General features: G+C 39.8%; 1 protein-coding gene across 3 annotated transcripts in view; it reads right to left on the bottom strand.

Annotated features, from left to right (window-relative positions):
* pcdh10a (protocadherin 10a) overlaps positions 1-23,460 on the bottom strand; it is a 57,910-nt gene that overhangs the window by 21,160 nt on the left and 13,290 nt on the right. For 2 of the 3 annotated variants that reach the window (XM_080194502.1, XM_080194512.1), the window contains exon 4: positions 12,503-12,802. In XM_080194502.1, the coding sequence (XP_080050628.1) occupies positions 12,503-12,802 (300 nt within the window). Of the gene's footprint in view, positions 1-12,502; positions 12,803-22,453; positions 22,579-23,460 lie in introns of those variants that run through there. The other variant, XM_080194520.1, reaches the window with a different exon arrangement.

The raw sequence follows: 23,460 nt of genomic DNA, 5'->3' as shown, positions 1-23,460 counted from the left end.
AGATCTTGTTCTCGGAAGCTGCAGATTTCAGCAACAAGCTGCTGTGAGCGCCTTAGCCTGCTGAAGCCCTGGTGCTCTGAATTGTCTAGAGAGCTGATCCTTTGTCACTTCTCACTCTGTTGGGGGTGGTAATGTCTCCTTGGAGTTGCATCTGTATGCTCATCATCTCTACTCTGTGGAACAGTTTGTGGCTGAGGAGGCAACTGGTGCTGCCACTGGTGTGTTGCTCCTGCTGCTGCTGGATACTATTGGTGGTGGCATTGTTGCTCTGAGGTCCATTGTCAAGCAGCTTCCATGCCATGGTGAAGGCTGGTAGCAGAGAATGGTAGCTGAAGGTGAGTGAGGTCCAAGGTAAATGAACTAACACCCAAGAAGCTGGCAATCTCCTGATAAGCAGCGTGTGGAGAATTTGATAAAGAGCTATGTGAGCACCAGCCTCTTGACTGGCTATAGTTATAACTCTTTATTTTCACTGCTAGAAGAATAACAAGCCTATTAGTTTCACTGGTGAAGTCCTCCCCAGAGTATATTCGCTTCGGTGACATTTGTAAGTTGGAGATAGGTGCACTGACTATTAAAGCAGGATGATTGTTTAAAACAGTAGTTAATGACTATTTGTATATTGTAATGACTTAGCTCCAAATGGATTTCTTGCTTGGCTACAAACCTGCCCTGATGAAACCTGGAGAGTGGGCAGAATGATGTTGGGATCCAAACTTGATGGAACGTGTTGGGTACTTAATTGCCTACTCACTCCCTGTTCCCCACCCATATAAAAATCCTCTTTGAGTGGCTGTGCATATCTCATGTCCTGTGGATTAATCTACTGAATGCCTGGATTTCATGTTCCACAAATGCCGCACCCATTTTGGGAAATGTTAAATTGTGGATAATAGTGTGAAATGGGTGATATTGATTCAGCTGCCGGTTATAAATCCCTCCAGACTTTCACTTCCTCTGAAGGTCAGGATTATCTCTTTCCGACTGTGCCAGCAGCACCACTAATTACAATCCAAAGGAATACTGGGACACAATTTTTAAGGAGCAGTTTGGAAAGATAGCTAATGCTTTAGTGGGTTATAGGACAATGAGTTCCTTCACCTCTGAGGAAAGACTTTAAACCTGACCTGTAATTTCATTTATTTTGTGCTTGTAAGAGTTCAACATTAAATCATTTGCCAAGTCTCGATTTAGTTCCAAGGAAGACGGCGCTCGCTGCACAAAAATGCCCTCATTTCAAACTAAATAACAACCTTTCATAGATAGGCATGACATGGAAGTTGAAAATTTGAGCACCTGAATGCAGAACACTTTGGGATGCTCTTCTGAGTTTTTTTTTTGAGTAAAATAGAAGGATTTCTATGTAAGCCATGTTATTCCTGTCACTGGAGTTCTTGATGCTGTCATTTGATCCCCAAATGGCACGATGACATAGTGGTTAACACTGCTGCATCATAGCACCAAAGACTCATGTTCGATTCCCAGCTTGGGTCACTGCCTGTGCGGAGTTTGTACATTCTCCCCGTGTCTACATGTGTAGTTAGTCATTAACCGCTGTTTTAAACAACCATTCTGCTTTAATAGCTAGTGCACCTATCTCCAACTTGCAAATGTCACCAAGGTGAATGTACTCTGGGAGTGATTCTCCTGTGAAACTAACTGGCTTGTAAGTCTCCTAGCATTCCATCAAGTTTGGATTCCAACATCAAGCTCCAGTTTCCTTCCACAGTCCAAAAATGTCTGGGTTAGGTGTATTGGCCGTGCTAAATTTCCCCTTACTGTCAGGGCAACTAGCTAGGGTAAATGCATGGGGTTATGGGAATAGGGCCTGGTTGGGATTGTGTCGGTGCAGACTCAATGAGCCAAGAGGTCTCTTTCTGCACTGTAGGATTTTATGAATTAACTACTCCATTCATTAACATTACCCTGCCCCATTGGCCAAAAGAAAGAGGAAGAGAGGGGTAGCAAAAGGGAGGACAAGAGGGAGGCAGGAAAGAAAGAAGAAATCTTCATTACATGGGAGAAAAGTTGTCCCGCTAAAATTACATTTATTTTTACATACAGCCACTTTGTTTTGCAGCTTAACTTTCATTCTTTACAGCAGTCACGGAATTTTTACAACGTAGAAGGTGACTCTTTGGCCCATTGTTTTTGCACTGGCTCTCCAAATGAGCATTTCATTCTCCTGCCCTCTCCCCTAACCATTAATATCAAGTTGCAGTCTAATTCCCTTTTTGAATGTTCCAATAGAACTTGCCTCCACCACACCTCAAACAGCACATGCCAGACTTTAACCACTCACTGTGTGTAAAAGCTCTTTCTCATATCAGTTTTGCATCGTTTGCAAGTTATTTTAAATCTGTGATCTCGTTTTTCATTCTTTCACAAGTGGGAACAGTTTTCCCCTATCTATTCTACCCAGGGTCCCCAGGATTTTGAATAACTCATCAAGTCTCCTCTCGATCTCCACGTTTCCAAAGTAAGCAGTCCAAATTACTACAATCTATCTACACAACAGAAGTTCCCCTTCCCTGGAAAACTCTCGGGAATCTTTTCTGCACTCTTTCCAAAGCCTTCACCTCCTTCCTAAAGTACAATACTCCAGCTGAGGCCTAACTAGTGTCTTATACAAGTTCAACTCCTACCCTACTTGTAAAAAACCTTTCAAAACCAAATTTACAAACCTTGCTGCATTACCAACCACCAAGCTAGCAACTGACCTCCTGACTATTTCCAATTTCCCCAGCATGTACATATCTGAGTAGGGTTGTAGGAAGATTATTGGATTGCAAGAAGATAGGAACAGGAATTGGCCATTCAGCCTCTTGAGGGTGTTCTGCCATTCATTTAGACTGGTCAATACATCAGCTCCATTTTTTTTTGCCATTGTTACAAAATCCATTGAGATTCTTACCTAATAAAAATCTATCATTCTTAGTGTCTTGAGCCTTTTAGTTGGAAATGTTCAACAGTCGCGCTACCCTTCATGTGCAAGCACACTCCTGAGTTCATTACTAAATGGAATTAGCTTTAGCTGTGAGACTATGCCCTTGTTCTTGGTTTCTCCGTGACAGGAAATAATTTTTCTGTGGATCATCGCTGAACCTTCTAAACTCAGGGGAATACAAGCAAAAGGCTGGATTTTACAGAGGGCATTTGCTCACCATCCCCCTCACCTACTGGAATAATTGGCCGACAGCCAATGCACAAAAAAAAGCCTGCCATGCAGTCATACTGTGTTAAACAGGCCAAAGGCAGGCCTTCTGCCCCTCTACCAGTCCCTTTGGCACCAGCCATGTTACACAGCCATGGTGTTTGGACCTAGATAAATGAGGATCTTGCACTGAGGAAGGAATCGGGCAGCCTAGGTAGTGTGTGCATTGGTGGCCTGGTAAGGAGGAGCAAAGGGGAGGGTTTCTAATTTTCCGTGGTGGGGGGGCAAGGAACGAAAGGGGGAGGGAGGATGCCCCAATGCCTAAGGGGGATGCCCCTGATGCATTAATCTTACCCCCACAATAATGTACTCCTCCTTTCTTTCTACCTTTATAATCTTTTAAAGCAGACTGCCCAATCTTGCCTGCCTATCCACACAAACTGCGGTGTGTCCTGGGCAGCAATTTGTATGGGTCAATTTACTTGCTGACAAGCTCAAATAGTCTTTAGTTATTTGTTTGAAACAGGTTGGTTGCCAATACTGGTGACCACCCACCTACCATTGTATGGGGTCAGCTTGGATGGGTGGGCAAGGACATTATGGGCTTGCCAGCCCTTATATTTTACGTGACCCATCTTCAAAAGAACGAGCCCAGTGGGGGAGCAAAGGTTTATGCTCACAACATTTTTTTATTATGTCATGTGCTGCAGGCATTGTCAGCGGGCCATTATTTGTTGTCCATCTCTAATTGCCCTTGAACTGAACAGTTTGCTAGGTGACTTCAGTGGACAGTTAAGAATCAACCACATAGCTGTGGGTCTGGTGTCACATGTCAGCAAGAGCAGATAAGAAGAAGAGAATTGTGTCTCTAAAGGGCACAAAGTGAACCAGATGGATTTTTTTTAATGACAAACAATGATAATTTCATGATCATCATTGCTGAGACTAGCTTTCAGTTTCATATTTAATTAATTGAACTTAAATTCCACAAGATGCCATGGTGGGATTCAAACCCTTTTCGCCAGAGCATTAGCCCGGGCTTCTGGATCACTATTCTAGCGGCATTACCACTATGCTAACATCTCTTGCTTAAATCCAGATGCTGTACCCTTTCTAACATGAGTACAGCCAACATGATGTTCCATTGCCAAAACTGAATGCAGTGCTCAAGATGGGAATTGACAAAGGCTCTATTACAAATGAAATTCCATTTCCTTCAATTGTGTATTCTAATTTCTGGAATCAAAAGCCAACCTCTCTTCACTCTTTTGATTCTTTTTTGCACTTGAGCGCTAGTTTTAAGCAGCTCGTATTTATGGTTACTGTGAACGAATAAAGAACGGCTGCAACAATAATTTAACGACAATAGTGGCAAAACTGGCTTTAAAATGGCTTTTCAGACTAAGTGAAGCATGCTGGGAATTTTAGACAATTTATAGATTAAAATTAGATGCAGGTTGTAAAGACGCTCTAGACTGGGAGCAGTGATCTGAAGCTTCCTGTGTTGGGCCAGATGAGGGGAAGTTGCTTACATTAACTGAGACATTGTGGCTCTGATTTTTATGTATGGGACATGTCAAATGAACCAAGCATCATGGCGTCGTTCAAAAGTAATTTCATTGGATGTTCAAGCCGTCTGATCGATTTCTAATTACACAATTGACTGGATGTCAGAGAATCTTCTGGAATCGTGTCAAGAATTATAGATAAAGAGACATGCGAGCCTTTGTTTGGCAGCGATAACTCAAAGAGACCAAACATTGCAAGAAGGCTTGTACCCTGAAGGATGCTTCAGAGAAGAAGAATATAGATTCTACATTAAGGACTTTTCTTGGCCAAGATTTTCCTAAGCTCAGTAGTATCTATTTTCAGTTAAATAGTTAAAGTTGATGTTTAGTTAAAGTCTATGTTCAGTTAAAGTTAACATGCAGTTTCAGTGTTAAAAAGTTCAGTTGAAAGTTGATGTTCAGTTAGAGTTAAAGTTCAGTAAAGAGTAAATGATTTGCAACTGTTTATGTTTGTGTTCGTATTAGAAGTGTTAAATAAAGAATTGAATCACTGTCCTTTTTTGTCTCATTAAACCAGAATGCTTGGAATGTGTTTAAATTAAAGCTGTATAACAGTTGCCTATATGCCTTTATTCCTCCACAGCTCCTAGTCTGTCATAACTAAAGAAATATTCTGATTTTCTTACATATTTGCCTAAACAACAATGTAGTGAAACTTTAGGCATTGTTCTTGAAAGCACAAAGACCCTGAAGGATTTGTAGTAGAGAATCAAATGGAAAGCCCTGTGTTTTCCTATAACCTTATTTTCATTTCAGCTGCCCTGGTCTAGCAGGTAACAGTTAACTTTGTGTTCAGATTTTTTTGTTCCATACAAACATTTTTTGTTTCAGACAAAAGCACTGGTCTAGTTTCTGCAGGCAGAAGAAATAATACATAAAACATTATTTAAAACAAAAAGTGAAGAGTCTATTAGATTGGTAATGGATGCTGAGATGGAGCTACTGTGTTTCTGACATAAATGTATGTCTCAGGCTTAAGCTCAAGTGACTTTTAGAGTCACCATTATGTGATCGACACCCAGAGACATTTTCCATAATTTTTAAGGGTGAGAACTTTGGTAAGGTGCTAGACAAAGTCTTCCAATCCATTAGATTTAATGGCTTCTGAGTGGTTTAATTCCAAGAACAAAGCAAAGATTTTATTTTGATATGAACAAAGCTATAATACTCTATCATTAACTCAGCATAGCAATTTGATGATTCGAACACTGGTTCTACACCTGTACAATGCAGGTGCAACTGGCTGTTATTTATATCCTGTTTGCTTGAAAATTTTTATTCTGCAATCAGCCTGACATTTTCATCTGTCCTATTATAATTCAGACTTAATTACCCATGTTGCAGAGCTAGATGTTTGTAATCGAAGAACATTTGGTCCTTTACAGTGGATGTAATTCTGAGCAGAGCCATTGATTTAGTTGTCTCTTCGCTGAAGATAACACACTGTTGGTCAGCCACTGTTCAGACTTTTTCCCCCAATATCTGCCGACAATTGTTCAAGTCCTTCTTGCTTATTGACGGTGAATTAATAACTCTGTGCAGAGTGGTGTCATTAGCAAAACACCTGCCAAGTTTGATGTCATTGCCCAGATAATTGATCAAAATAAAGAGAAGAATAGGATCCGGAGCGACTAATGCACAAATATTGCTTCTTAGCAGTGAGAAAGCTTGCATGCCTACTCCAATAGTCACCAAGTAAATCAATCGCTACTTCTTCATAGGTGAATTTGACAGTCCATTATAACAACCTCCATTCAAAAGCATAGGGCTGGAAAAACTCAGCAGGTCTGACAGCACCTGCGAGTGAGAATAGAGCCAACGTTTTGGGTCTGGATAATGAAAGACTCAAAACATTGGCTCTATTCTCTTTCCACAGTTGTTGTTAGAAAGGCTAGGTGGGATTGTATGGCATGCCCATCCTGAGACTGTAAAATTCCACCCGAGGTGAATGGACCTTTCCATTCTCTGATTCCAGTAAAATTCCAGCCACTGAGTTGTTCCAGCACTTTCTATATTTGTTTCAGATTCCAGCATCCACAGTATTTTGTATTTATATTCCAGTTTTCATTCCTCTGCATGTACGTATTGCCAATTATTAACCTGCATGTTTTTTCTGCATATACTATAAATTTCCATTCTTCTATATTCAAGTATTAATATATCTTTGCTACTATTTCATTATTATATGACATTTCTTCATTCTTATCTCCATTCTTCTATATTTATATATTATACTCACCCGTCCAAACATAACTCCAGTTTTATCCGAACTTTGAGCTTAACAAGGTTAAGAATGCCTATGCTAGGAAGGAGAGTGCTTGCCACTTCAGTTCCCTCTTTCAACATCAAGCACTTCTACACAAGGCTTGGGACAATTGGAAGCACTGTACAGCAGCCTCTACTCTGCCTCGAGTGCACGTCAGCCTTGACCTCAATCATAGAAGAATAGCCAGGGTTGTATACTTTTTCAATCTCCCTCAACAGCCATCTTGAAAATGGCATCTCTGAAAGTGCCTGACAAATTCGTTCCAAGTTAGAGGTTGTGTGCTGATGTCTGAATGAAACTTTTAAGAGGTAGCAAACATAGGAGAAGGTTCGTAACACCACTCTAGTCTGGATTTCAATTCAGATACCAGAACTAAAAGGCTAATGTCTTTTACTCAAACATCAACTCCATTTTTTTAATTCATTCATGGGATGTGGACATTACTGGCTGGGCCAGCATTTATTGCCTATCACAAATTGACCTGAACTAACTGTCTTGCTTGGCCATTTCAGAGGGCATTTAAGAGTTAACCACATTGCTGTGGATCTGTAATCACATTTAGATAAGACCAGGTAAGGATATCACTGAACTAGCTGAGTTTTTACAACAATCAGCAATGATTTTATGGTTACAATTAAACTTTTAATTCCAGATTCATTTAGTGAATTTCAACATTAACCATCATGGGTTTCAAACCTGGATTTCAAGAGTATTACCCTGGGTCTCTGGATTATTAGTCCAGTTGCAACACCATCACTGTATTGCCTCCCCTTAATTTTAACCAATGCACATACAATCACAATAAGGGCTTTGAATGAAACTGTTTTTCCCTTCAATATACCAGGAAAATAAATGCTAAACTCTGCTACTTGTGTTGAACCAAGTTCCATTGTTCGATCATCCTCATCTTCTCTGACCTACGTTGGATCCCATTAAAACAATGGCTTGTTTTTAAAATTCTCATTCTTGTTTACATGCCCACCCTATCCCTCCCTATCTCTATTATCTTCTCTAGCCTTTAAACCCTCTGCAATATCTACATTCTTATTACCTCAAACTCCTTGAGCATCCCTGATCTTAATCATTGCTTCATAGGTGCTTACCTTTAGTTCCCCAGAGATCTGGGATTCTTTCCCAGCATCTCTCAGCCTTGCTTCCCTAATTTAAGTCACCTCTTAAAACTACCTTAAAAGCAAAATACTGCAGATGCTGGAATCTGAAACAAAAAACAGAAAATGCTGGAAAATCTCAGCAGGTCTGATAGCATTTGTGGGGAGAGAATAGAACCGACGTTTCGCGTCTAGGTGACCCTGCATCAGAGCTAAGATCTGGCAATCAGATCATTCAATGGACACTTATAGCACCTTCTCATCCTTCTGTATCCTCCTTTACATTCCCTTTGTCAAATTCCACACCCCCTCGCCTCCACCCCAACAATATAAATCTCTGCTAATTCTCTTTGCTCTCTTAGCTCAGACGAGAGGTCATCTAGACTTGAAACGTTGGCTCTATTCTCTCTCGACAGATGTTGTCAGACCTGCTGAGATTTTCCAGCATTTTCTCTTTTGTTACCTTTGTGACTAAAATTTTGATCATCTTACGTCTCTTCACATAGCTAGTGTCATATTTCATTTCACAATTCTCCGTGAAACACCTTGAAATGATTTGTTACATAAGAAGAGTTAGATAAATAAGTTGCTTGGGCAAAGTTTTTTTTAACTTAGGGCGATCATTTTTATTTTTGGCTCACAATTATAAAACTATTTTCCCCAATACAACTGCTAAACTCTAGTGTCTTTGGGGTGCTGGATTATGTTCGGACAATCTGAGGCAAAGGCAGCTGCATTTCTGAAGCCAGTTAACCGGACATGCTGGATTTAAGAAAAGAATAGCAAACTGGAACACCTAATTTTAAATAAACAACCTCACTAACTGATATAATAAACTCTGTGGGTTTCCTCTAGTTTCCTCCCACAGTCCAAATATGTGGAAATTAGATGGACTGGCCATGCTAAATTGTCCCTGATGTGTAGGTTACGTGGATTTGTTATGATGGATGTGCTGAGTTGCAGGCATGGAGCAGGGAGGGTAGGCCTGGGTGGGATGCTCTTCAGAGGGTCAGTGGTGACTCGATGGGCTGAATGGCCTCCTTCTGTACTGCAGGGACTCTGTGATTGTAAGAGTGAATACTGAGGTACAGGTGTGTTAGACCTGCAATTAATTAAAAATCGTTTTGCTGAATAAAAAAATGCGTGAGCACTATAAAACATGTGTAATTTCAGAAGACTCGAAAACAAAAGAAAATCATTTTTGCGCAATTAACTTCACAGAAGAAAACATTTTGCAAAATCATAGTTCAAATTGGAGTATGGAACTGAAAGCTCATTAGGAGAGGAGGAATTGAATCCATAGGGAAGTGAAAAACATGCACAGTAGAAACAGGCCAAAAGAACTGCAGGTTTTCAAAAAATACAACCACACATTGCCCTTCAACATGTTAAACGCTGCATACAAACATTGCAATGACACAATTGTATGCAAATTATGAAGATATAAGGACAAAAATGTTTCTTAAACAGCAAATGACAGGCATATAAATAAGCTCTAAGCAATTTACTGGAAACAAACTATGGCACGCCTGTTTTGTTTGATGACTAAATAATACAATGTGACAAGGCAATCTTTATCAAAACATGTCAATGCTTTTTTTTTGCATTTGATGCTTCCTAATGAAAGAATTGCCCAACTCCTACCTAAGCTAAGACAGTGGAATAAATTTTTATTTGATTTTTTTCTTCATTCCTCATTATATGTGCCCATGGGACATAAAACCCTGCACCAGGAGCACTGAAGATGAAAATCTATCTCAGTGCTTTCTTTAAGTTGTGATTACACAGGATAATGTGTATGCTTAAAAGGCAGTTAAGGTTTAGGCTCTACTGGAACAGGAAATGTGCAGGATAACTGAAGTCAAACTTGACATCAGTATGAAAGAAGAAAGACTAACATTTATATAGAGTACAACCACAGAAGATCTCAATGGGTTTTACAGTCAATGAAGTACTTTTGAAGAGTTATCATTGTTGTGATGTAGGAAATGTAGCAGCCCATTTGCACACAGGAAGTTCCCACAAACTGCAATACAATAACCTTCAAATAATCCCTTTCTGTGATGTTCACTGGGAGCTAAATATTAACCAGGCCTCCAGGAATAACTCCTCTACACTTCTTCAAAATAGGGAATTTTACAGCCTCCATCTCCACTTTGCATCTCATCAAAAAGGCAGCACCTCTGACAGTGTAGTACTCTAACAGACTAGAATGCCAGCCTTAACTTCTACACTCAAGCCTTGGCTCCAAGGTTTGAGTGTAACCCTGCATGGGGCTTGAACCCACAACCTTCTGAGCTGGAGGTTACCAACTGAAGCAGAGCTGACATGAGCATCAGATCACCTCTATGAGAAAGTTTCATACCATCTCAACTTGATCTTAGCTGTAATATAATTGCCGCAATTATAAAGAGTACTTCCTGCGCCTTCACTTTAAGGGTAAAATGATTCCCTGCTAGTTGACTGAACTATAGTTCTGTTGTTTTATTTCTTATTATTTCGCACTTTGTTGGTGGCATTGATTTCTTGCTAGGTATGGTTCATCAGTGTAATGTGAGCACCCTGTAATACCTTGCCTTAGTTGCCGTTATTCTTGTCTGACCCCTAATAGGCAATATCATCTGGTTATTAGACCATGAAACATGACAACCCTGGACAGCCCTGCACTCTGTAAAGAATTGCGGGCAAGTGAATTGCTGCAGAAGTCCTGATTTATTATCCTCAGAACTGTTTGGACGATGGTAGTATCTCAGTGGCTGCTCAACTGAGTTCAGCTATATCTGCACAGACCGGCAATTAAATCTGGGTCATTACTTGTTCATATAGTTCAGCTACATCCTGTCTTTAAAAACAGAGAGACCCTCAAACCCAAATTTCAGTTTATAATGTCAATAAAAAGCCAAAAGGGCCTCAGGTCATTATTCTCATGAACAATTTCACTAGCATTTGCTCACCGTCACCAGTCTGCTTAAGTATGCATTGTTTGAACCTGCTAGTACAATTTAGCACTGCTAGTATAATTTAGTTTCACCAAAATGCAAAACTGTACAACACCTGCTTCAACATATTTATGGCATGGTCATTCACAATTAAAGCTTGTAAAATTTGTGATATGTATCATTAGCTTGCACATTGTGAGTTTAAAGTGGAGTTTCTCATACTTTTGCAACAACTAAGATAATGTTTTGTGAGCTTGCATTAATCTCTTCCTGACCAGCATAAACAAAAATAAATTATGAAGTAAACCACTAAAATTGCAGTGCAACTCCAGAGCAATGGATTGATCTTACTTTGGGACACAGTACTTAGAAGTCCCTGGAGTAGGCAATCTTACTTCACTCTGGTTTGGCAACACATAAGGGGAACATATCTCAGGGGCGTGAACAGCTCACCACCAACTCCTCACCTACCCCAACACATCCCAGAGCTAATAATATACTGCAGGCTAGGTAAATAAGCAGTCAGTGGGACTTCCAACCTCACTGGGAAGGAGGTCTTGCCTTCAGGACCTGCCAGTCAATTGGGTTGACTGCTAGTTCCATCAGTCCCAGCAGCACCAAGAGCACATTAGTGGGTGCTGCCAGGATTACAAGCAAGATCAAGATAAAAACCCATGCATGCTGAAGCAAGTCCAGCATTGTGGGCAGGGAGCGTTTGGGCAGATTAGGGGTGTGCTGATGGTGTGTTTATAGGAAAGGCAGTTGGGAAGAAAGGAGAGGGGGCACTATCCTAGGGGGGACCCCAACCCCCCACCCCTCCGACTCTCACAATCACTCTGACTGCCCATGCCAACCATGTTATTGGTATGGCCAGAATATTATTGGGATCTACTGGCACGTTAACAAGGACAATTGATCCTTGATTATTTATTTAAATATGGTGGGCAGGATGCCTATTTCAGTACCCCCCCCCAAACCCCTCTCCCCCACCACCCATATTATGAGGATAGATGGATAGATAGTGGGATTTTCTTCCATCCTGTTTTATGTGCCCCCTTGCCAAAGAACATACCCTGTCAAGGAAATCCAGTCCGTGCAGTTCTAATGCTATGTCAAATCATGTTTGGAAAGTGTCCACAGACTCTGGCATTTCCTGAGTATCCTTCAAACACACTGAGATTTCAGTTAAATATGTGAACACTTCTATTCCCACTTTCAACACACTTAACAATTTGGCTTCACCTCAGCTACTCAAATCCAGGTGGATTCAAGTATCTGGTTCAAATTGATAATCAACCCCAAATTATATTTCATTAACTTACTTTTTGTTTAAAACAATAAACACTATATTTCATTAGGTAATATTATTAAATACATCTTCTAATTTCCCTGCAGAAAATGTTTCTTTCATTCAAAGCACAAATAAAATTCATAACCAACTAATCTTTGACTTGTGATGTACTTACTTAAATATGGCGGCTTGTAAGGCGCACGTGTGTTGGGCAGAAGTGCATCATATTCTTTCTTTTCCAAATTAGATGGATGTGATTTTTCTTTTCCAAATGTAGAGAAGGATTTCTCCCCAGTCTGCTCTGGAGCCTCATAGACCTCGGTGTCTGGCACAGAGTCCATGCCAGGGACATGCAGATTGCTGCGGTAATCAGGACCTTGGCGACCATCTGTGGGTACAAAGGTGGGCATCCAACAACGATCCGAGTGTCCCAGTGCTTTACACTCCTCTGTGCAATTGGAAAAGAGATCAGCACCTGCGAAAAGGAATCAAAATAAACAGCATTAAATTATGATATTACTCCACACCGAGTTGCAGGATACCATTTCTATTTTTGATTGAGAAGGTCCTGACAGGATACCTGTCACTGGTGCCTTCAATATATTAGCTCTGACCCAGCACACTGCTCCAGTACAAATTTACACAATCTGTCTTTAATTCTGTCAGTACAGAGATAAACACCAAATGGTCAGCGCCCGCAAAGTAATTCTTGCTTCAGCTCTCACTCCATGGTATAGTAAGCAAAGACCTTCCAATACAGCACTGCACTCAGAAGTGAAGGGCCAAGGACATTTTAAAATTCCAAAGAACCTTTCCTCTGGATAACAGCCCTTATAGATTTTTCCATTGTAAATTTAAACATGCGCTTTTTTAAAGGGTATGTCTACCCTTCTTGTTGATGCAGACAAGTAGAAAGGTCATGTTTGTGTCCTGCTCACTTGTGATGCTACGGGAAGAAGGCTTTCATTCTGCTTCTCATTTATGCGTAAGAACTGATTTACAGTTATATCCAGAGTGACTATGATTGTGGATACCGCAGGCACCACTTGTAACACACAGACTGTGATACAGTTCTAATTACAGATAAGGGCTCCATGTTAATACAGCTTTAAGATATATCCTGCACTAATGAACTGATGTCATGCACCAGTGAAAATGCCTCGTTAACTTGTCTGTTACAAGACAAGCCACAAGGACTAGTGTGCTACAGATTCCAAAGTCACTTTGGACAGTGACTTACTGCATTATACTAGAACGTTATGCATAATTAAATCTATTTCTTTCAAATCTGTAAGTGGTTTAATATTTACCTTGGTGATTATTGTCAGGTGTGGGAATATTTCCACTTTGAACCACGAAAACTGAGATAAACTCTTTTTTCTCAGCAGAGTGATGATATGTTATTGTTACTCTTAGGCAAGCTGCATCTCTGCATCTCTGTGCCATATCATTGTTGTCCCAGAAATTAGTACAGGAGCTTGGCCAATTTTCAAGCATATTATGTGAGCTGGTAGGGCAGAAGCCTAGCTTTTCCTGTGTGCAAGAATGAAATTAATGGACCGGCTGCCCATTTTACACCATTCAATTTCCGTTTCTGTGGAGGGATGTTATGGGCAGCTTGTCCCCTGTTGCCAGATGCGTGCCATTGCTGAGGTTGAACTTCAACCTTTGCTGCTTCATAACCTGTAACAATATCCTGGTTACCATGTTGACTCCTTATAACGTCCAGGTACCATCACCAAATGAATCAGTTGTCAAGCTGACATTTTTTCACAACCAACAGTACACACGGATTGCTTAATAATTCACATCAACTGAATTTCTTACTAATTCCACACCAAAACTTATTTGAATTCAATGTTTTATAAGATAATAGCATCAACAATAAAGAGATTGTGGATTGATTAGATTATCTTGTTCTATGAACTCCCACCTCAAGATGAACTGGACTCAGGTTGTCGTTTTAGTTCTGATTCTTTTAATTATTGAAGAGGTAAGAGAGGATAATAAGTCATTGCAGCATTTGGCAGTGCTTCAGAGAGTTGAAGTTTTGCAACATTGCAAAATTGAAATGTCTGACTTCAAATTTGAAGCAGGAACAGGATTATTGTGGTACCAAAAGGTAAAGATATTAGTTTATTTTATTTTGTTTTATTTGTATCACAAGTAGGTGTACATTAACACCGCAATGAAGTTACTGTGAAAATCCCCTAGTTGCCACACTCTGGCACCTGTTCAGGCACACTGAGGGAGAATTTAGCATGGCCAATGTTCCTAACCAGCATGTCTTTTGGACTATGGGATGAAACTGGAGCACCCGGAGGTAATCCATGCAGGCTCAGGAGAATATGCAGACGCCGCACAGACAGTGACCTAAGCAGGGAATCAAATCCGGGTCTCTGGTGCTGTGAGGCAGCAATGTTAACCACTGTACCACTGTGTCACCCAGATAAATGGAATGCATATTGACTGTGTCAAAGTTATTTTATATGATTTCTCCTGCAAACTGAAACCCCTATTTGTAGTCATTTAGCAAACTATTTATATGAGCAACAAGATAAAAGTAGACATGAAGATCATGTCACAACAGTTCCAAGGTGAGAAGATCAAGGATGCAGAAGAAATCTGTGGCATCAATTTGAGAAAATATGCATTAACAGCTCTGCAATTTTTAAAAACATGAACTTTCTCCCTGAAATCTTTAATACTTTGCATATTTTTTTCTCCAACTGAACACCAATGTACTTTTTTATTGAACAAAAGCTATACTGTAGCACTCTTTTGATCGATACTGGTGAGATCAAATCTCACTTGTTGCACAGCTTAAGATATTAATATCCAACCCATAAAGTCACAACCCATCAAATTATAATGAAAATTTCGGCAATGATCATTTTAAGATTGAAATGCTGCAATACTCAACCAGATTACAACCAACCATGTGGTTTCAGGTCAAATTTTGAAGCTCTTAAACAGTTTACATTCAAATAGCATCTTGAATCCAGGTAAACTTCCCTTGCTAATGCACAGAGGTGTGAAGGAGAAAAGGTAAATATCAAAATGAGTTATAGTTTCTGAGCTCTACATAGGCTCAGCTGGGAAAAACAATAAGAATCTGTGACTTAGAAACTAAAATATTCCTACTTCAAGTGCTGAATTAGTTCACCTGATTCAAAGTAGCAACATTACATCTACAGAGCAAAAAAATCAGCTTGAGTCTCCAATTCCGGTTATTATTCAATGGTTACTCCTGGGAAATGTGTGTGTGTATGATGATTTTGATGAAGCCAGGATTGAGATTAACTCCATGGTTAAGTAGGCTACCAACAATGTCTAGGTTCATAGCTGAAGAACAACCACTCAAGTGAGGTACCAGTGGTTAACCCAAATTAAACTTGGGCATCGTTTAATCCTGAATTATTAGCCAAATTATTAGCCAAATCCCCTTCCATGTTACTCTACCTCGCATGAAGATGGTAGTTCTTCCTGGGGTGTTATCTCCCAAGTATTGGCAGTTTCCAGTAACTAAGCAATCCCTCTCTGCTGATTCCTTCTGTCCTTTTATGAGATAGTTTCTCATAATGAAGTGTGGTTTAATGGGTAGCAGCAACCCTGCTTGATCTCACACAACTGCTCATTCTCCATGAAAAATTAATATTGTATTTCATTAAATTATGAGGCATCAGTCCTGTCCTCATCCAATGTCCACACAAGTGCATGTTCCAGTATGGGGTTTTTGGGTATTGAACAGAAATGGAAACCCTGGCTGGTTTTTTTTTACCTCTTCCTAGCCCAAGAGTGCTGACACCAATTGCCATGCCCTCATAACAACTCCTGCTCTGATCAGCTAGCCCATTCTGTTAAATGGATTCTCCAGATGAGTTAAGTTCTGGTGGCCAGTGTGTTATGTACAGAGATCTGATGTTCCAGTATTAAACTATGTATGGCTTAGTACTGCATTGGGTGTAATATGTATGTAGCTGTCAATTTATGCAACCCTAGCCAATGAAGTAACTTGGAACATCTCAACTCATACCATGGGTGACAACAACCAATGCTACAGGGCAATGCATTAAACCTAAGCTGTATAGGTGTGAATGAATGGCATGTTGTATGTTGCTTTTGCACAATGAACCATTGAAGAGCACTTTTGGATCAAAATTACTCCTATAGAAAGATCATTTTTAGCAGTTAATGCATGTGCAAGTTTCAAAAGACATTGGGTACTCAAAGGTTAATCTGCTCTGTTTCATTTCAGTGATGGGTGCCAGTGGCAAAACACTCTGACCTCCATTGTGGATAACAATTTTCTTCAAATTTGTCTTCGTTTATTTTCTTTAAATATATCGCTCAGAACACAGCACAGTAAGCTTTAAAAGTAACAGCAAATTTTATTAGTTTAACAGGTTGAGACTTGACAAAAAAGGCAGGACAATAAAGTGCAAGATTACCCTCATTTGTTGGGGTGGACTGCTGCTAAACAATCATGGGATATATAGAATGGCTTGTTGCAAAGGAAGGAGTAAATTTGTGGATACTTTAAAAAGATACATACTTACCCCCTTGCATTGAACATACTTATTTTTTGGAATTTGGTTTAAATATGTATTTTCTCCTCCTCATTGGGTCAATTGGGGCAGTGCAACCTGTCCCACGGCCGAGGAAACAAAAGAATTCTGCCAATGCATACTTGGCCCAGTCACCAGGAAATATACAATAGCAACCAGCAGTGATTTGCCTTCTGATAATAGCCCCGTCACTCGTGGTGGAGTATCTTTTTTTTAACTTGCCTAATCCTTAATTTCATAATCGTTGTTTCCTTAACACAGACACCTTTGGTTTAAGTGAACTCCCTTTTGCACAAGTGCACCATTTTCAATGAAAAAGAAATGCAGCCAAAATGGTCTGATAACATTAGATGAACAAAAGAGGATTTTATATAGCATATCCACAAGCCAGCACAAACCAGAACACAGGTGACCTTGTTAAATATTAGTGAAAATATTTCTACTGAAGTCTGTGTTAATTGTTTCTTTGCTGGGGACTGTGTGAAGAATAACAAAAAATGATGAGTGGTAATTAGTTTGCAAACAACCCAACCGCATTCAAAGGATTGGTAGCTGGTGGACATGGTCTAAAGTGAGATTTCAGCTTTTGTCTTTTCACTAGAATGTCTTCTTTCCAAATTCCAAAGAAAAGTCTTCCACAAAAGATCAAAAGATTTCAGCAGAAGAAAGGAAATAAATATGTGGAATATTTTAATGTCAGGCCATCAAGATCACATGTCAAGTTCTTTACATAAAAATATGCACACACCTACAATTACCTTTTTCCCTAATCCTCAGACATGTACTCCTACAGTTACTTCCTTCTTTGGTTGCCCTTGTGTCTATGGTATTTCATACGAACATTATTTAACTCAACACTCACCATACACTTTGGCTATTATACATTGAAAACATTTAACCTATTTACTACTCCCTTCAGCTACTTTAGAATGAAGTTACCAGCTAGCCTCCCATTATCTTTCACACACAAAAGCAAGATCAAAGGTAGCCTGTCAGACAGAGCAACATTAGAAGCTGGGTGATAATTGGTCCAAGATATATAGGACATCATTCAGTCCCCATTTTTAAGTTATATATTCAGTCCTTTTCTTATTACACATTCCTATATATTATACGTTATTAATGAAAATCAACTGTGAAAACTAGTCACTCTTTAATCACACCGTTGCACTGTGTTGCAGTGGTAAGAGATACAATTATAAGAATAATTCTAGAGCTGAGACATTATACCTATCAGGAAAGACTCCCTAGAAAGGATAAGACCAAGGAGTGACCAGATACAGGTGTTTAAGATTGGTTGTATAGAGATAGAATATTTTTGTGGGTGAGATCAGAAGGACCATAAATGAAAGATAGTCACAAGTAAATCCAACAAGGAATTCAAGAGAAACTTCTTAACTCAGAGGATGGTTAGAATGTGAAACTCATGAAATTCATTACCACAAGGAGTGGTTCAGCTGAATAGTTCAGTACCTTTATGGGCAAACTAAGTTTACTCGTTATATTATCCCTCCTTCCTAGCTCTACCTAGCATATCATCCCACAACCTTTGGTTCTTCTGGAATATCACTACCCTCCACCAATGTACATGTTACATTAACCTATACCTTGTTGTATTTGTGATATCACCCTCTTTCCTGGTGGACTTAGTACATCTCCCCTCCTCCCCATGACATACCTGTAATATCAAATTGCTTCCCCCAGTGCACCTGACATGTCACCCGCAATCCCTACTGTACATGGTGAAACTCACCCTACCTCAGGTGTACTTAAAAAAGCACACATTCTTCCCTGTTTACCTGGTACATTAATCCTTCTCTCCCCTTTTCTGGTGTGCCAGACATATCAACACCTTTCACCCTAATGTTACTGGTATAGCCATCCCCTCCCCCAGTATATCTGGTATATTTCCTTCTTGAGCTAGTGTACCTGGTATATCAAGCCCATCTCCCCCAGTGCACCTAGTACATCTATCTGCCTTCACCCCTTGCGTATCTTATTTATCAACCCCCTCCTCGGTGTTACTCGTATATAGAATCTTAGATTTATTGGATGAAGGTGTATAAATAATACACTCTTATTCAAAAAAGAGCGTAAAGATAAGCTCACAGGCCAGTCAGTTTAAGCTTAGTGGTAGGGAAGGTTACAGAAATGATAATTCAGAATAAAATTAATATTCCCTTGGGCAAATGTGGGCAAACTAAGGAAAGCCAGCATAGAATTGTAACGCGAAAATTGTGTTTAACAAATTTGCTAGAGCTTTTTTTGAAGCAACAGAGAGGATTGATGAGGGTAATACTGTTGGTGTGGTACACATGGACTTCTAAAAATTTGATAAAGTGCAACACAATAGATTTGTCAATGAAATTAGATCTCATGGAATAAAAGGGACAATAGCAACATGGATTTGAAATAGGCTGAATGGCAGGAAATAGAGTAGTGGTGAACTTTATTTTTTCAGATCAGAGAAAGGTTTATACCAGAGTTCCCCAGACATCAGTATTAGGAACCCTGCTCCTCCTGATAAAGGTTTATGGCTGAGACCTTGGTGTACAGGGAATAATTTCAAAGTTTGCACTTGGCACAGAACTCGGAAGTATTGTGACCCATAAGGAGGCTGTTGTTGAACTCTAAAAAGACAGACAGGTTGGTGAAATAGGCAGACAAGTGACAGGTTAAATTGAATGCAGACAAGTGTGAAGTGATTCAGTTTAGTAGGAAGAATGGAGAGAGACAGTGTAAACAGTGTAAAGTGGATGGAGGAGCAAAAGGAACCTGGGTGTGTTTGTGCATAAATCATTTAAGATAGCAGGACAGGTTGAGAGAGTGATTAATAAAGCAGATGGCATTCTGGGCTTTAACGATATGGACACGCAGTATGAAAGCAAGGAAGTTATGTTAACCCTGTTTAAAACATTGGTTTAGCCTCAATTGGAGTATTGTGCCTGATTTTGGGCATTACGTGCAAGAGGGTGCAGAAAAGAATCATGTGAATGATTCCAGGGATAAGGAACTTCAGTAACATAAAAAAGATTGTAGCAGTTGGGACTGTTCTTCTTGAAGAAGAGAGGGTTGAGTGGAGGTATTTGAATTCATGAGGGGTGTTGACAGAGTGATGAGGAGAAACTGTTCCCATTGGTAGAGGGAATGAGATTCTATGAGCCTATTTCTGTGCTGAAAATGTTCTCTGGTACTTTGTAACACATCATAAAAAGTTTACAGAGGTGATTTCCATTATAAATGCAAGCACCGAAATGTAAAATATTAAAGAAACTGTGCACAGGCATAACATGACACCAGTGACATGTTATAGATTCAACCTAATCTCCACCATCCCTTTCAGATATTTCATATTGGAAGTCCTTGACCAAACTTGCTCCTTTACCAAAATTTAATTCAACAGAGTACATATTCAGTGACCTTCCTATTAAATGGAACTTGCCCTCAAGTTACCGGCTGCCTAAATTCAACAATATTTTGATTTTGATTCAAATTTGATATATTTTACCATTAGTTACAATGTTGTAGAAATTACATAAACCCACCATGAAGAAAGCAATTGATTACAACTGGGCGAAATAAAAATAACTCCCCCTTTTCATGAAACAGCAATACTAGGATGTAACCTTTTCAAGTTAAGAGGTCAATTATTTTAGTATGATTGGCAAGTTTTGCATTGACCTATGGTTTAATTTTGCTTTAACTGTTCCAGATTCTTGAGCATTAAATCCACACACACTAGCAGCTGCAATCCTTAAAAGATTTGAAGAGGGATTCTTACATTGCGCTTTCAGTACATTCATTGTTTGATGATCACAGCTTTAATTGCTACTGGATGTCTGCAACACCCTTTGGAAATACTATGCAGCACTGTAATTCCTAATACAGCACCAACATTTCATTTTAACACTCCTAAGAAATTCTCCAAATTTTGAATACTGTTAAAATAGGAGTTAATTCATTCCTGTGTTGTTTCAAGTATATTTTAGCAATACAATTAACACTGTTCATTATCCATCTGTAATTAATTGTGATTCCTCTTTTACTTTAACAAAGGTGGTATTTCTTCAGTTCATAATTCAAAGACTTGTTTTTTTGTTGCCATTGGGATCTTGGTAAACCTTGCAGCAACTCATTCAAAAATGCCTCCCATGAGATAAAATAATCTGGACATTATTGGCACGACTATTTATTTCCCCAGTTCAGAATGATGCAAAGTATTATTAACCTCTGATACCATGAATCAAAACCAGCCCAAACTCAGAAGGTGAAACTCTCCTTTGTCTGTTGCTCTGTATAAAGTTATTTTTCAAGCAGTGTCAAACAGTTCCAATTGGACATAGGCCCACACAGGAAAACTGCACTAACTTGGCAAGCTTACTCACAGAAATGCAGACAATGAGAACATAATGCCTTTTCAGAGTTGCGTCTAAAGTATACTGTTAATGCGAAATAGAGGACGTTTTAGTTTGCATCTAACTACACTGAACTTGATTTTGGAATACCCGACAAAATGCTTAATATTGAAATATAGCATTCCTAAGCTATTGTTTGCTTTGATGAAGCCAAAAACTCAATGACAATAAAGTTGATTCCCTGGTTACAAAGTTGCTACATTTGCTGCCTGATGTGCGACTGAACCACGCAGACTAAGCAGGTACCAGAATTGATTCCTGGTCAATGCTCAGTGTGATGATCACATCTAGAATAGCAAAACAGGTGGCCCAATTCTCCTCAGGAAAGCTGAGCTGAGAAAATTAAAAATTAAATAGCCAGGGTGCCTGCATTCGATTGCTATCCTGCAATGATTGTGAGGTATATTCGTGCGGACCTTGGATGAAGACATGATCAAGCTCGGCTGTGATGCTCCCCATGCTACAATAGTTCCCCGGTATTTCCAACTGAAGCTCACACAAGGAATCGCTAGTGCAATGAGGTACCAGATGACAGTCAGCATCTGTTTAACACTACAGCAAAGGTCGATCAAATGAACAGTGATAGAAAAGTTCAGAAGGTGATGAACAAAATGGTGAAAAGGATGAAGAGGCAATTGGTGGCAAATGATGTCACCATCTCACTGATGATATTGTTTGATATGCTTATGTTTACAAATTGAATTGTAAGGCGACAATGTTAGAGTTTTATCTTACATGCTGGCAATTGGATTGCCACTTCAAAGCTTGTCCTGCAATCTCACACTTAGGTTAATAAGTCCTACTGAGATTTTCTTTTTCCACATAAAATTTGACCTTAAGAGATCTCCACTGTAAAATGGTAAGCAACCTTCCGCCTTAAGTAGGGTGATCCTGTCCTTTCAAGATATCAAGGACAATGGAGGCAGCTCAAGCAGTCTCATGCTTCAGTCCCAACCAGAAATACACAAGGTCCGAGTCCCAGGGCTGCCTGTCACTCAAAATCAGTTGCCTCAGTTGGTTGAACTTCATCAGTTCTCGACCAGACCCCTAGAGGAAGTGCTATGTGGAGGCAAATGGGTTCCATTCCCAGGGAGGGAGGATGGAGGGAGGGGAAAGAGAGAGAAGTGTCATTGTCCAACGCACCCTGCTCAAATCGCACCTCCTGCCAGCCGCTCACAGAGCTGCATTGACGGCAGTCGTGGAGAAGTCTGCATCCTGGACCGTCCTGCTCTCCCCCAGCTGGAGGAGGATGCACCTCGGTGAACGGCCTGCAAGGGGAGAAAGACAGGAAAAAAATGGAAAGAACATTTTAAATAACTGGGGGCACCTTATTAGTGGGAGAACTTCACATGTTAAAATTACACTGGAATTCACTAGTCAATGTCCATTAATGTCAAACCTCATTGTGCATAACAATGGAACACTGACGTATCAAGAAAATGTCAGTCTTGACATTTACTGCCAATTGAGTAGATTATCAATCAAATTGGTTAGCACTGCTGCCTCACAGCTCCAAGGACCCGGATTCAATTCCAGCCTTAGGTCTGTCTGTGTGGAGTTTGCATGTTCTCCCTGTGTCTGCATGGGTTTCCTCTGGATTCCTCCCACAGTCAGAAGATATGCAGGTTAGGTGGATCGGCCATGCTAAATTGTCCCTTAGTGTCCAAAGATGTGTAGGTTAGGGCATTTAGGGGATTCACTGTGTGAGGGATAGGGCAGGGGAGTGGGCCTGGGGAGGAAGTTCTGTCAGAGAGTCAGTGCAGACTTGATGGGCCAAATGGTCTCCTTCTGCACTGTAAGGATTCTACAATTCTATGAATTGTGTTTTTCTGGTTACTCTTGCACATTTCTCATTTGTTTTTGAATATTTAGATTTAATACGTCTAGCTGTTGGCATTATTTGATGGGGCTTAACAAGGGGAATTTCTCTATCTATTGCCTGAAGGACAAGAAGTTGTGGTGAAAACATACACTAATATTCTGATGCTTTTCAGCCATTTGATACCAGAGGAGAATAAATTTATGCCAATAGTAGAATAAGGATTAAATAACCAATTAAGATACTTCTGTGCATTTTTTTTGCAAATGCCAGAATCTTAATCAGTGGAAGTTGTTCAATGTGAACTGTCTATTTACAAAACAGCAGCAAA

Source organism: Carcharhinus amblyrhynchos, chromosome 1 (assembly GCF_965287045.1).
Source record: "Carcharhinus amblyrhynchos chromosome 1, sCarAmb.v2.hapA, whole genome shotgun sequence".
NCBI lineage: Eukaryota > Metazoa > Chordata > Chondrichthyes > Carcharhiniformes > Carcharhinidae > Carcharhinus > Carcharhinus amblyrhynchos.
The sequence above is the reverse complement of the archived record's forward strand: the minus strand, read 5'-3'. Positions and strand labels throughout refer to the sequence as shown.